This window comes from Oncorhynchus nerka, linkage group LG6 (genome assembly GCF_034236695.1).
Source record: "Oncorhynchus nerka isolate Pitt River linkage group LG6, Oner_Uvic_2.0, whole genome shotgun sequence".
In the NCBI taxonomy this organism is placed as follows: Eukaryota; Metazoa; Chordata; class Actinopteri; order Salmoniformes; family Salmonidae; genus Oncorhynchus; species Oncorhynchus nerka.
The window spans coordinates 31,953,700-31,968,924 of NC_088401.1; the positions used below are offsets into that span (position 1 = coordinate 31,953,700).

At 43.9% G+C, this 15,225-nt stretch overlaps 1 protein-coding gene across 3 annotated transcripts in view; it reads left to right on the forward strand.

The window, feature by feature from the left end:
* The window catches only part of LOC115130349 (arf-GAP with SH3 domain, ANK repeat and PH domain-containing protein 1-like), a 68,600-nt gene that overhangs the window by 11,898 nt on the left and 41,477 nt on the right, over positions 1–15,225 (forward strand). For all 3 annotated transcript variants that reach the window (XM_065019515.1, XM_065019516.1, XM_065019514.1), the window contains exons 4-5: positions 14,173–14,245; positions 15,127–15,225. The exon at positions 15,127–15,225 is cut by the window's right edge and continues 47 nt beyond it. In XM_065019515.1, the coding sequence (XP_064875587.1) occupies positions 14,173–14,245; positions 15,127–15,225 (172 nt within the window). The remainder of the gene's footprint in view (positions 1–14,172; positions 14,246–15,126) is intronic.

A 15,225-nucleotide genomic window follows, 5' to 3' on the forward strand; every position in this document is an offset into this window, starting at 1 on the left:
ACCACTAGCTTATCAACGATTCTGACAGGCTTCATCGCTTCAACTTCAATAATTACAACTTAGATTACATTTCTGTCAAATTTGTGGAGCTGCGCAATGAGCGTAATCAAGGCGCCACTTCTCCGTGGGACAGTATCAAGTTCCAGAAAAGCAAGCTAAATCAGACTAAGTGCGTATTCTATAGTCATAGCTGATGTGAAATGTCCTACACAACAGTAGCTCATTTGAATCTGCCGCGATTAAGAGTAAATGCCCATTCCGATAGGAACTCACACACACGCTATAGCAAGAGAGCAGGGAGGGGGTGAACAAAGTAGACTATGTCGTTTTCATGGTATTGACATCCCTTTTACAGTAGCCTATCACGCGACGACTGTGTAATGCGATGAATGATAACCGAGTGATTTAGGCTACAGGCGGTATTGGTCCTACATACCAAATGTACTAAAATGGAGGCCTGTTTGAAATGCAGCCATATATACAACTACTGTCATTTTGCACACAAGAAAGCATGCGATGTTGAAGAGAAGCCCCACGAAGACTGGTAGACCAAGATGGACTCATTAAAACGGCACACACCGTAACCATCAATTCAGGACCATGGACAGAAGGCTACGGCCAGTCAGCGCGATGAAAGGGTAACGTTAGATGCACTGCCAATTTGACATCTTAGTCATTTAGCAGACGCTCTTATCCAGAGCGACTTGCAGTAGTGAGCGCATACATTTTCATACTTTTTTCTACTGGTCCCCCGTAGAAATTGAACCCAAAACCCTGGCGTTGCAAGTGCCATGCTCTACCAACTGAGCCACACGGGACCGAGTTTAACATCACCTCAGAGCACAACCAATAGGCTACATTGGTAATTGTCCCGATACCCGTCAAATAATACAAAGCTGGACATCTATCAATAACAATGAGAACCGCAAAAGCAAGCAATGACATTAAGAATCACAGATAAATCCAAAAGATGCATTGAAGTAAAAAGCAAAGGCCTAAACTATACATTACATTAAAAAAATCCAAACAACCAGTGGGCTTACGTTTGGGTCAACCAATGAATGAATAATTCTGGCACGGCGGCCAGGGCCATAAAGGTTGTAGCTTACCATTTAGATGAGTTGCAGCCTCCTCCATGCTGTGCTGAACCTCATGAGAAGTTTCTGATTCCATTCTCCTTCCTGGCGAAATGTACTTGTCAGGTCCCTCTCAAATGCCTGCTCGACAAGCTGGGATGTTCGTCGATGTAACATGCTGAACCTCGGTGGTTGGGCCAGCAGGCTGCTCATTGAGCTCGGAATCGCTCTTGATGTGGGGGTCCCCTGTTTTTTTTGCTCTTGGCAGTATCCAGCCATGTTTGGATACCCACGCTGCTTAGCCAGCTAAAATGATTCAGCTCGCGGCTACCCAAATTTACCGAAGCTAGTAGCTACTATTTAGCCTATTATTAGCTGCAGCGATCTGGAAAAGTAAACAACTTTCCCCTTCTCTGTGAGAAAAAAACGGTTAATGTAACCACACCCCAGGTGGGATCCAATGATTTATCTAAACAAGGTAATGAAGGTGGTACCTTATGACATCGCATGGCTAGGTGCCCAATCAGAATGCATTTAGGGATTTTAACAACAAAATATTACATTATAACCCCCCCCCCAAATCATGAGTGCGCACCTGGCAAAGCTTCTGTTCCGGTCTGTGCTACTAGCAGGCCCGACAACACTACATTAGCAAAACTGGTCATTGTGATTCATATATCATTTGTTATGTTTATGGGGAAACAAAACTGGGGGAGGTGGGGGCACAAATACTATCTGGGTGGTCAATGCCCAGCTTTGCCGCCACGTAGAGCCGGCTCTGCCCCCTGGAACTGCATCAACACTGCCTTAGGACGGTTGATAGCAACTAGATAACAATGAGAGGAAGTCTTATAACATGACAATGATATTGTCTAGCAGGTCTAGGATACACCAATATTTCAGCTATGGTTATCTCCTGAATGGCTTTAGTTCTTTAGTGACATTTGTCACGAACCGGCTCAAAGTTCGTAACAAAAGGGAGACAACGTGGAGACAAGGAATAACAAAATATATTTATTAAATAAAGTAAACTAAATACAATTAACAATGGTGTGTGCAATCAGTAGTGTAAGTGAGTGTTTTGCATGCATAAATGTGATAATGCGAGGTGTTGAAAGGTGCCAAAGCAAAAGGCCACAAGAAAATCGATAGAGGTGTCTGCATGGAGAGAGCCTCTCCAATGAATGGGGAAGAGGTGCATTTATCCTGGGACACACCCGAGCCCAGGTGTGTCCCATTTCTCTGACGACCCTCCCGGCTCCGCCCACCGACATCCTATTAAGGAAAACAAGAGCAAAGAGAAAGGATTCGGCAGACAGAGTGGGAGGGTCGTCACACATTATGCGGTAGAGGGGAGGCCATGTCTGAGGCTGTGAGGATATACCGAGGACATAATCGGTGAACATATCCCTGTTTGATATAGCCTATTGCTCAAGTGTGTGTCTATCACCGTGGCCAGTGGGAATGGATACACCTACGGACTCCCATAATCTGTGAAACTTGATACACGTCCACAGAAAACTCCAAGGAATGCTGTAAAGCGCAGGAATGTAGGCTGCGACTCTGGTACAGGGCTCAAGGCCATGTGGTGTGAAATGGAATGCAACCACTCAGGGACTAGAAATAATGCGCTACTTCTGATTGGGCGTTTTATCGAAGCGGAGTGAGCGGCTCGTCCCCTTGGCTGTCACAGCCAGATACCTTTGGATCTACTGCATTGTGGGTTGAGGGACGGAAGCTGAGTTTGTAGAGATATCCACCGATCACTGATAAGAGGGATAATAGTGATAACCATGGTTACTTTGAGTTGAATGGTTTGTTTGTGTTACTGGAGGATTTTGGGGTTCAGCTTACTGCGCTCATACTCTCAGGCCTCATTTCTGAACTACACCACATTAGTGAGAGAGATTCTTGGAGCCTTTGTGACAGTCGGAGTGTTTTCAGATGATTTCCCTCCTGGCTGACGGTGTTCTAAATAATTCAAATTTGCTTGATGGTTGATAACAACAGAAGGTGTTTTTATTGCATCTAAAATATTTATTTTTGAATTAAATAGACGGAGAAGGAATTTAGCTAAGAGGTCTTGTACTCTTTAAAATGTAAACATTTGCTCAAAAGGAATTTCCTCTTAATCTTTGCTTTAAAGGTAACCTCAAGCAACCCTCCAGTTAACCTGCTCTCCATTGTATTCAGGTGAGCGCTAAGCAAGCATATCCCTGGGGTGGCAGGGTAGCCTAGTGGTTAGAGTGTTGGACTAGTAACCGCAAGGTTGCAAGTTCAAACCCCCGAGTTGACAAGGTACAAATTTGTCATTCTGCCCTGTTAACCCACTGTTCCTAGGCCATCATTGAAAATAATAACAAGACTTGCCTAGTTAAATAAAGGTCAAATAAATATCCCACATCTAGTGAAAGGAGGATTTAATCATGGACTTGGTGACTGTCATAATTGAGGTTGGTGGGGACAGTTGAGTTTATGACAAAAACCTTTGTTTCTCTGGGGTCCCGGCAGGCAATTCAGCCTCATGCGAATAGCTTCGTGGTGAATGTTTGCCCTGAAAATCCCTCTGCTCCCCCCTTGTGTTTCTATTCTCACTCCTCTAAATGGAGCTACTTTTGGAGATGTGGCTGACGCTGTCATGTTTTAATCATCACTGAGTCCCCAGTCTCAGTTTGTTCCATTCATATGAATAATGATATAATGGAACTATATAGGGCGGCTTACTGTTCCTCATTTATGAATTATGACTGACTCCAACATGAGATTGATAAAGTTATGCTTGTTTGAGCCCATGTGGGCAGTGGTGTATGGTGTGATGAAATACGCTCACAAGAGAAGGATGTAGAGATGTAGGAAGTCACCAGTGTGGTAACACACGATGGTTTGTGTACTCCACTTCTCCAGTCCTGACAAGCAGTCAGTCTCCTCTCAACACCGGAAGCTGCCTCACAGTCCTCCTCCATTGCCTGTTCAGACCAACCACAGCCAAGCCAGCTGAGCAGCCAGCCTCTACTCAACATATGTTCCCTTCCCTGCCCTGCCTCCCTCTCTGGCCAACACCAACAGCTGAGTTAGGGCTAGGACACTCTCCCTAGGCCCTATGACACTCTCTGGCATCAATGATTGGTTCGTCTTCCTAAGTCCCTACAAGTGAAGTACCCTTGTTCCATATGTTAGCCTACTGTATAGAAGAGGTTCTTGCACCACCAATGTCCCTCAAAGTTTACCGTGTTAGGGCCCATTGCCTTGCTCTTTAATTTGCTAATTCTATTTTCACTCAACGTCTGGGGTGTGTTATGCTGAGCATTTGGTTCTCTTCAGTTCTCCACCCAAAAGCTGCCTTAAATTGTTCTGTGTGACATAGTCTGACCTTTGGAAATGTTAAATCCTCTTATTTAAATCTTCCTGACTGGGAGCGTTCAGGCTTCCCCCAGCTCCAGGCCAGAGAAAGGGATGTTCACTTGTGTCCTGCCAATGGAAAACTGTTCTCCGCCTTTCCTGTTAGAATCGCGCCCCATTTTCGGACAAAATGCAATGGGGAAGACAACGTTCAGTTCTAGAGGCATATGCATCTTGTCAAAGTCAAACCACTCTTTGGCGTCTTAATGATTGACTTACTGAAGTTTGCTCGAGCCACGCTGGTTTGACCTCCACTCAACACTTACGCGCTCGCCGCGAGGCATGATGACACATTTCCCCCATGTCATCAGTTTTGTACTTGGCTCACCTTCAAGATGTATCGGTCTTTCGATTTTCTGTGTCCTGTGCTTGTGTGATCACATTTGAGTGCATAGAGGTGAAGTTCTAAAATGAAAGTCTCAAAGTAAGGGGAGGTTAAAGGGAAGATCCACTCAAAAACTACATTTTTATTGTCCACTGTCCATTTTGCATCATGAGGATGTGGCCGGTGACACTTTGCTTCTTGAAAGTCCAATATCTTGAAAACTTGACCGCTGACATGCAAAACATTTTGGGACGGTAAAAAACAGAAACACCTTATTTACATGTATTCAGACCCTTTGCTATGAGACTCGAAATTGAGCTCCGGTGCATCCTGTTTCCATTGATCATCCTTGAGATGTTTCTACTTGATTGGAGTCCACTAGTGGTAAATTCAATTGATTGGACATTATTTGGAAAGGCACACACCTGTCTATATAAGGTCCGACAGTTGACAGTGCATGTCAGAGCAAAAACCAAGCCATGAGGTCGAAGGAATTGTCCGTAGACAAGATTATGTCAAGGCACAGATCTGGGGAAGGGTACCAAAACATTTCTGCAGCATTGAAGGTCCCTAAGGACACAGTGGCCTCCATCATTCTTAAATGGCAGAAGTTTGTAACCACCAAGACTCTTCCTAGAGCTGGCCACCCGGGCCAAACTGAGTAATTGGGGGAGAAGGGCCTTTGTCAGGGAGGTGACCAAGAACCGATGGTCACTCTGACAGAGCTCCAGAGTTCCTTTGTGGAGATGGTAGAACCTTCCAGAAGAACAACCATCTCTGCAGCACTCCACCAATCAGGCCTTTATGGTAGTGGCCAGACGGAAGCCACTCCTCAGTAAAAGGCAGAGTGGCCAGACGGAAGCCACTCCTCAGTAAAAGGCACATGACAGCCCACTTGGAGTTAGCCAAAAGGCACTCAAAGGACTCTCAGACCATGAGAAACAAGATTCTTTAGTCTGGCGAAACCAAAATTGAACTCTTTGGCCTGAATGCCAAGTGTCACATCTGGAGGAAACCTGGCACCATCCCTACGGTGAAGCATGGTGGTAGCAGCATCATGCTGTGGGAATGTTTTTCAGCATCAGGGACTGGGAGACGAGTCAGAGGGAAAAATACAATTTCATACATTTTTGAAAAAGGCTGTAACATAACTAAATATGAAAATGTCAAGGCGTCTGAATACTTTCCAACTGCACTTTTTCCACATTTTGTTATGTTACAGACTTGTTCTAAAATGGATTCAATCGTTTTTTCCCCCTTTTGACTAGTCTCACAGTCCCTGCTGCTGAAAAGTAGGTGTATCACACAATTCCCCATGACGTGTATCACATTTACATAATTATTCAGACCCTTTCAGAGGGGTTGGGTTAAATGCGGAAGACACATTTCAGTTGAATGCATTCAGTTGTACAACTGACTAGGTATCCCTCTTTCCCTTTCCTTTCCCTTTACTCAGTACTTTGATGAGGAAAACATGTATGTAATCTATTTTAGAATAAGGCTGTAAAGTAACAAAATGTGGAAAAAGTCAAGAGGCCTGAATACTTTCCAAGTGCACTGTATAAGAATGACACGAAGAGACAACAAAAATATTATTTATCCACGATTCATATATACAGTTGAAGTCAGAAGTTTACATACACCTTAGCCAAATACATTTAAACTCCGTTTTTCATTTAATCCTAGTATAAATTCCCTGTCTAAGGTTAGTTAGGATCACTACTTTATTTTAAGAATGTGAAAGTCAGAATAATAGTAGATAGAATTATTTTTTTCAGCTTTTATTTCTTTCATCATATTCCCAGTGGGTCAGAAGTTTACATACACTCAATTAGTATTTGGTAGCGTTGCCTTTTAAATTGTTTCACTTGGGTCAAATGTCGTTTTGGGTAGCCTTCCACAAGCTTCTCACAATAAGTTGGGTGAATTTTGGCCCATTCCTCCTGACAGAGCTGGTGTAACTGAGTCAGGTTTGTAGGCCTCCTTGCTCGCACATGCTTTTTCAGTTCTGCCCACAAATTTTCTATAGGATTGAGGTCAGGGCTTTGTGATGGCCACTCCAATACCTTGACTTTGTTGTCCTTAAGCCATTTTGCCACAACTTTGGAAGTATGCTTGGGGTCATTGTCCATTTGGAAGAGCCATTTGCGACCAAGCTTGAAATGTTGCTTCAATATATCCACATAATTTTCCGTCGTTCTATTTTGTGAAGTGCACCAGTCCCTTCTGCAGGAAAGCATCCCCGTGCTTCACGGTTGGGATGGTGTTCTTCGGCTTCAAGCCTGCCCCTTTTTCATCCAAACATAACATTTTGGCCAAACAGTTCTATTTTTGTTTCATCAGACCAGAGGACATTTCTCCAAAAAGTATGTTCTTTCGCCCCATGTGCAGTTGCAAACCGTAGTCTGGCTTTTTTATGGCGGTTTTGAAGCAGTGGCTTCTTCCTTGCTAAGAGGCCTTTCAGGTTATGTCGATAAAGGACTCGTTTTACTGTGGATATATAGATACCTTTGTACCTGTTTCCTCCAGCATCTTCACAAGGTCCTTTGCTGTTGTTCTGGGATTGATTTGCTCTTTTTGCACCAAAGTATGTTCATCTCTAGGAGACAGAAGGCGACTCCTTCCTGAGTGGTATGACGGCTGCGTGGTCCCGTGGTGTTTATACTTGCGTACTATTGTTTGTAATGATGAACATTTGAAAATTGCTCCCAAGGATGAACCAGACTTGCGGAGGTCCACAATTTTTTTGCTGAGGTTTTGGCTGATTTCTTTTGATTTTCCCATGATGTTAAGCAAAGAGGCACTGAGCTTGTAGGTAGGCCTTTAAATACTGTACATCCACAGGTACACCTCCAAATGACTCAAATTATGTCAATTAGCCTATCAGAAGCATCTAAAGCCATGACATAATTTTCTGGAATTTTCCAAGCTGTTTAAAGGCACAGTCAACTTAGTGTATGTAACCTTCTGACCCACTGGAATTGTGATACAGTGAATTATAAGTGAAAAAATTTGTCTGTAAACAATTGTTGGAAGAATTACTTGTGTCATGCAGAAAGTAGATGTCCTAACCGACTTGCCAAAACTATAGTTTGAAATTTGTGGAGTAGTTGAAAAACGAGTTTTAATGACTCCAACCTAAGTGTATGTAAACTTCCGACATCAACTGTACATATTCATATTCTTATACATAAGATCTTTAGATCTTTAAAAAAAAAAAAGTTAAAAGCTAAATCTTTTTGCCTGAGTAATCTCTGGTGGCAGAGCATTCCACGATGGAATGGCTCTATACATAACTGAGCAATGCGTTAAATCTGTTTTTGGTTTGTGTACCGTGAAGATACCCCATAGTGGCGTGTCTGGTGTGGTATGTATGTCTGTTTGAAGTGAATGCAAATAGATTATACAAGTGTTGTGGCATGGGTAACAGGTGCACTATCTCGCTTTAATAGCTGGGTGCTCTGCCAGATATGACAATTATGACTTTAAATGAAATTCCAAAGTTCGAGAACATTTGGGGTTTCATTTGAAGGTTACACAAGTGGTGTTCTTTAAAAAAATTAAAAAAGAAGTAGTCAAGTTCCCCTCAACCATGAAAGACTGTCATCCATGTTGTCGATGTTAGTTCTGTGTGTGCAGTTAAGGACACGGCGGGCTGCTTGGTTTTGAGCCAGATGCAGCTTTGCTGCGTTTTTCTTTGCAGCACTCGACCGTATTACTGGCCAGTAATCAAGATGGGATGAGATCAAAGCCTAGTATAGTTGATCTGTGTTTCCAAAACACAGAACATCTTTTTTTTTTAATAACAGACATACCTCTCCCCATCTTGAACATGATAACTGACCATCCAATGTTACTCCTGGGAGTTCAGCTTTCTTCAACGGTCACACCCTTTACAACACGGCTCCAGTTGAGGTTTAGGTCTAGGAGAAGGCTTTAAACCGAATAAAATGCTTTTGGTTTTAGATGTATTTAAGACCTGTTTATTGTTAATTACCCATTCTGACACTGACGGTAGCTCCTTGCTAAGAGTCTCAGTGAATTCACGCTGGCTGTAGGTGCTGATGTCTGGTGTGTTCAGTCATCAGCATACGTAAAAGTTTACGCTTTTTGTGAGACAATTGGCAAAACATTTGTAAAGTACAGTGTTGGGCTGCCACCTTGAAGCCAATTAGCAGATGCTCATATCCAGAGCGACTTACAGGAGCAATTAGGGTTAAGTGTCTTGCTAGAGGGCAAATTGACAGATTTTTCACCTTGTCAGCTAAGGGATTCCAACCAGCGACCTTTCGGTTACTGGCCCAACCTGCCGGCCAAGCAGTCTGTCATGACCCACTCACTGGGTCTGAGAAAGAGAACGGTACACTGGCAGATCTGATTCTCACGGCTGGCTGGCTGGCATGCAGGCAGGCAGGCAGGCAGGCAGGCAGACAGACAGACAGACAGACAGCTGGTTAGACTAGAGAAACCTCCCAGAATCTACGGAATTAAGAATGTTGAGTTGATGTGCGAGGCAGCTCAATCCCATCTCCATGGCAATTGCACTACTGTCTGTGCACCTCTGGGAAAAGGAGGGAGTTGAGGTTAAAGGGAGACACATTTATGAACTGAGCGAGGAATACCAATTGACAGAGAAATTTGTCATCCACAAATTTCACAGTAAATTAACAAAAAGATCCCCTGGGTGTTTTTTTTTTTTATTTCTCAAGGAAAACATGTTTTTTTAAGTTGTCAGTGAAATACCATGGTGTCATAACCAATGTTCCCTTTTTTCTGCACTGAGCAAATTTCTGGTCTGCTGAGAGCTAACTTGAATGTTGTGAAAATCTGTGCAACTTCCGGCGCAGGTTTACTGTGAATACTGAGGGTTTACCTGCTTTAAGTTACAGTTTTAACAGTGGCCAAGTAGTTTACTGTTGCTATTTGGTCATAATATAGGCCTACCAGAGTGGCCTACCATCAAAAATAATGAAGAAAATACATCCCATAACATGTTGACATGGAAATAGCTGTTCTATCATCCAACCTACAGTAGCAGACAATGTGTGTGGTGTTCAATGTAGCCTACATGCCATGAGACTTATAAAAAAAAAAACATACATACATACATACATTCACCTGTTTATTCACTTGTCCTTCAGACAAGAAGGTGACTGAAAATGTTGTCGTGTTGTTTGATGCAAGAAACCACTTTACAAAATAAAATGCATTATTATTCCCATACCATTATTATTCCCATACTCTCCACCTATTTGCTGCTTAGCTTATTCAAGCCTGTCTCAAAATACAACACTGCCCCTCTAAGACCAAAGAATATATCTAGAAATGTACACGTTTTATGCTCTTGTAGGAAGCAATCACTCCCACATTGGTGACTACAAATTATTTTTAACTGGGCTAATATCTTACTAACTAGCAAAGGATGTGAACAAAATGTGCACACATGGCTACATGCAGCTCTCGCTTTGATCTCAAAACAAGTGTATCTCCTCACGACCGCTCATGTTGTAAACACAGTCCAGTTCAAAGTGAATGGCACATATCCATATATGGCAATGGTCTATATGCATAAATGCCTACTGAAGCTCTGATTGGTTATGCTGCACTGGTCTGTGTTGAGTACGGGCTGAGTCGTGAATGTCAATGCAATAGAATCCTACTCCGATGCCTTCTGCCTACAACAACAAAAAATCCTGCATAGTTTGTATTTTCTCTGGTATGTTGCATTGAAAGTGGCTAATATTGCATTGATTCGATCACAATTCCCACAGTAAAGGGAAACGTTGATAGCGTTAACTAAAGGGGAAAACTCCAGAAAGTTGAGTGAAGTTCAATCTCGTGCTTCTCTGTGCAGGCTGATATTTCTTCTGCGCAGCAGTCTCGGGGGAGCTGTACGCCTGCTCATGTGCTCCGCTTAGAGGGAACATTGGTCATAACTAAGAGAGAGACCAGACCAGGACATGGTGGCTGCTCAGAGACAGTCAGGCTTGCTGCTTCCTGTTTCCTGTGGAAGGAGGGCTGGAGGGCAAATGCCAGGTCTGCTCTGCACTGGGAGGATAAGGCAGGAACTCCAGGAAGTGTTGAAGTTGCAGCATCTCTGCCCTTCCGTGTCCCATCACACTGTCCTTCACCTCTGACCTCTCCCTGCTGGGTCCTTGACCTCTTTGGGTTGGGTTCTTGTCCCTGCGAGGACGTACTGGCACTTTAACAGCATGCTGACTCTGACTTGTGTGAATCCACTGCAGCACAAAGTGGGCTTTCATGGTCATAGGCGTTTCACAGGGGAATCTGCACAGGAACATGTACTTTGAGCTGCTGTAGGATCCCTTTTTAGGAAATGAGGTATAATACATCTCGATCCTCCAACTCTTGTTTTGAGTTGAGTATTCAGATCTAGATCTGCACTCATTGGCCCACACACTCACCAATCACACTAGGCTGTGTCAGAGCTTAACGTTGGTCGATCAGAACAAAGCATTGACTATATTGAATAGTTTGCAGGCTTTGTGAGGCATTCTTGCAAGAGTTGAGATGCATTCTTACTGGTTGCCAGGGGGTGCAGAGGACTCTGTGCCAAGTGAGCTGTGTTCCATTTAACTATTTTGTCCCTTGGAGACTGAGCTGAATGCTAAAAGCCAAATCGACTTCCCTCCTACACATCTAGCGTTTCTCCTCTTTGACACTTGGTCGCATATTTTACAGCAAACCAACAAATGTGGAATGAGAATGTGCGGATATCGGGCGTGAATTTTCCTGAAAGCATCTCAAAGTGTACTGCTGTGATGAATATGTAGGCCTAGCTATTTTGAATGGCAGTAATGTCGTTGATGATTGACATTGCTCATTCGTAACTGAAATCCATACGGCCGACACATACTGTATGTCGCTTCGTCGTCAATTATAAATGTCATCAAATGGCATCCACACTGTGGTGCACTCTGTGGGAAAACTGATGCTGGTGCTATAGGACAAATGCCTCTAAAAACCCTAATCCTGCAGTCGCAAGGACCCTGGGTACCCAACACACACATCATCCGACATCCCTGCCCTTGTAACGCCAAGTCGACGTAGCATGTTCCGTATTAATGTAAAATCATGTTCATATCAAAGCGGAATATTTAATTAGGACAAAGCAGACACAGAGAGGATTATGGGTGAACTTTGGCGGGGGTGCCAGCTGCTCCTCTCTCTCTCTCTCTCTCTCTCTCTCTCTCTCTGTGTCCCTCCCTCTAACTCTCTCTCTCTCTCCCCCTATAACACCATTAGAGAGGCAGTCTGCCTGCTGCTGCCCGCCTTGCCTTTGTTCTCTCCGGAGAAGTCATCTCACTCTACTGCCTCACTGAATAACCATTCCTGGATTAGGGTGTCAGGGGGTCCACCATGGTGTCTCTGACCTTGTCGGTGTCCTTGGTCTGCAGTATCATGATCATTTAGTATTTCTCTAAGACGAAAAGAGACTTCGGGATAAACAGGTTGTTTGCTAGATTGTAGACAATGGAGTACTGCGAGAGCCAAAGAAACGTGTTGGATGGTATAGGCTCAGATTTATGATTGGGGTGTTGATTGTACCAATATCACTCTCTACAGGGTTTCCGTCTTCGCGCGTACACATCACACACTCATTTTATATTCTAGTCTAGATAGGACCACGCTGAAATTTAAGATTACTTACTGTAGGTGAGTATTTGTATGTAGGCAATGGTATATGCACTTGAGCCAGGTCGGGCTCCTGTGTTAGAGAGAGAGAGAGGGAGAGAGATCAAAGCACAGTGCCCTGGGAGAGAGGGCCCCAGGGCCATGCACTGCTGTAGCCGTAATTGGGGAAGAGCCACGTTAAACTGTCCGGGAGCCAACTGAGGCCGGGCTTAATTAAAATGCATGAAATTTAATGAGCTCCACCAACGTTGTAGCGTGCCTTCCCTCCGGTCCTAAAGTAGTGTATTTATGTTGGTGTTTATCTTCTCCATAAGTGAATGTGGCAATGTAATGGTTCTGTGAGTTTCCGTTTTAATGAGTGAAATATGGATTGTTTTTTACCTCAGAGAAAGAGGAAAGCATAAATATACCTTAATTTACTGTGGATCAGGAATACTTTAAAATCCACATGTACAGTATGTGAAAATGAAATCTGAAGGATAGAATACCGTAAGCGCTTTCATTGATGATCTCTGTGTGTGTGTGTGTGTGTGTGTGTGTGTGTGTGTGAAAGTACTGTTTGTGATGCTATCAAATCCTATTTAACTGAGCATTTGTTTTTGGCAGATCCAACCTCCCAGTCAATGAATCTGTCTCTAATGGCGAATGATACAGAAACTCCTGCATCGAAAAAACACCATTCACTCAACATTCGCTCCGCACAGAGATTCTGCACATAATTCTCCTCAAGAGTTTTTGATAACAAACACATTTCCATGTAGGCGTTAGTAGTGCTGTGAACAGAGTTTCAGAGTAGCTCTGCCCTCAGCGGCGATAAAAGCATGACATCAGCGTTCTCTTAATTGCACGCTCTGTGCGGTGAGAGGATCTGGAGGTCGGTATCGCAGGCTGCCTCCCGAATGGCGCCCTATTTCCCATACGGTAATAGTGTACTACTTTTGACCCGGGGCCCATAGGAGTCCGGTCAAAGTTGTGCACTATGAAGGGAATGGGATGCCATTTGGGACGCAGCACTGGCCAGGCAGCACTGGCCAGGCAGCACTAAACACAACATGGCCGCCCGGCTGTAAACAAACATCTGCCTTTGATTCAATCACTGTGCTAGTACAGATCATAAATCAAATATGTAAATGAGTGCTAGAAACTTCATTACTCGAGGTACAGCAGAGCTTTTTGGGGGGTTTCCCCGTATTTCATCAATACGTAAATCTAAGGCAGTGATCTTGACCTCGGACAGATACTAAATGTGTGCGCTCATGTGTATGCGTTTAGGATCTAGATTTGTACGATTTATAGATGTTTAAACCTTGACAGGATAGCAGGACTAGCAGAATAGCATGTTGTCAGGGTTTTGCTCTCCACTTGTGAAACACAGAAGAGTGGAGAAGAGATGCATTGTAAGACACAGCTGCTCCACCTCGGGCAGTACTGTCCTAATGATGCTACTGAATCTAACCGTTTGGAATTCCGTTGGCCATTTTGAATGTCATATTTAGGTCAACTGGTGCTTTTTCAGCATTTGGTATGTTGTTATGCCCGTTTTTATGCAAGCACTCTAAATAGCTCATAGGGGTTCAGTGCGTTAGCCTCATACTCAGAAATTACTAACATTTACAGTATAACAATGTTGTTGTCTTTTGGTTACAAAAGTCCAGTCTGTGATGCTACTATAAGTCCTTAACCACCCTCTCTCTCTCGCTCGTTATGTGTTCACAGGCTTTGGATCAGGACAGGACTGCGCTGCAGAAGGTGAAGAAATCGGTCAAGGCGATCTACAGCTCAGGCCAAGGTGAGTTTTCTCAGTTTTCTAGGCACGTTAACCAGAGGGTTAACGGTTCCAATCCCAGAGAGGATTTTGAGGAAGGATGTGCTTGTGAAAGACCTTGAAAAGCTATTATCTATAAATAGACTGGTCTGGGTGAGTAATTATGCCCTCTTATGAATCTCAATATTACAGAGTTTCAAGCTTCTATCCACATAAAGTCAGTTCATTTGGAGGTTGTTAGGGCCTTGAATAGGGGGTTTCTGGGCCTCTTCTCACCTGACATCTCTCTCAGGGCTCCTGTCTGAGAGTGGATACAGTTCAATCCCAGTCACTGTCCAGATGCTCGGTTTATGCCTACTACATGAATGATAAGTCCAGATGGGTGCGACTGTTTGAATGATGGGGAAAGCAGCAATGCTGGGAAATGCAGACTTGCACACACAAGGCCCTGATGGGCTGTACTCCTAAAACGACGGATGGGAGTCTGACCCCATTGCGTCATGCGTCAATACATTTTTCCTAATGAAATGGCAGTCTACCGATGCTCCTCTGCAACCCATTCACCTACACCCAGTTTACGTGATTCACCCATACATGTTGAGCCTGACAGTCTGACAACCTGATTGAAATGGCAAAAGCGAGTCGACGGCACGCCGAGCTGTTGCATTTGTAGGCAGGTGGCCGATGTCAACCTTTCCAATGCTCGACCACGATCACCGCTCCGTGGATGTTTCCCAAATGGCACCCTATTCCCTATGCAGTGCACTACGTTTGACCAGAGCATTATGGGCCCTGATCAAAAGTTGTGCTCTATAAAGGGAATTAGGGGATGTTCGAGTCTAGCACCACCACCCTTGTTGTTGAACCGAATGCTAACCCTGGTTTTCTCCCTCTGTCTCCACTAGACCATGTCCAGAATGAGGAGAACTATGCCCAGGCTCTGGATAAGTTTGGCAGCAACTTCATCAGCCAAGAAAACCCTGACCTGGGAACAGCTTTCGTCA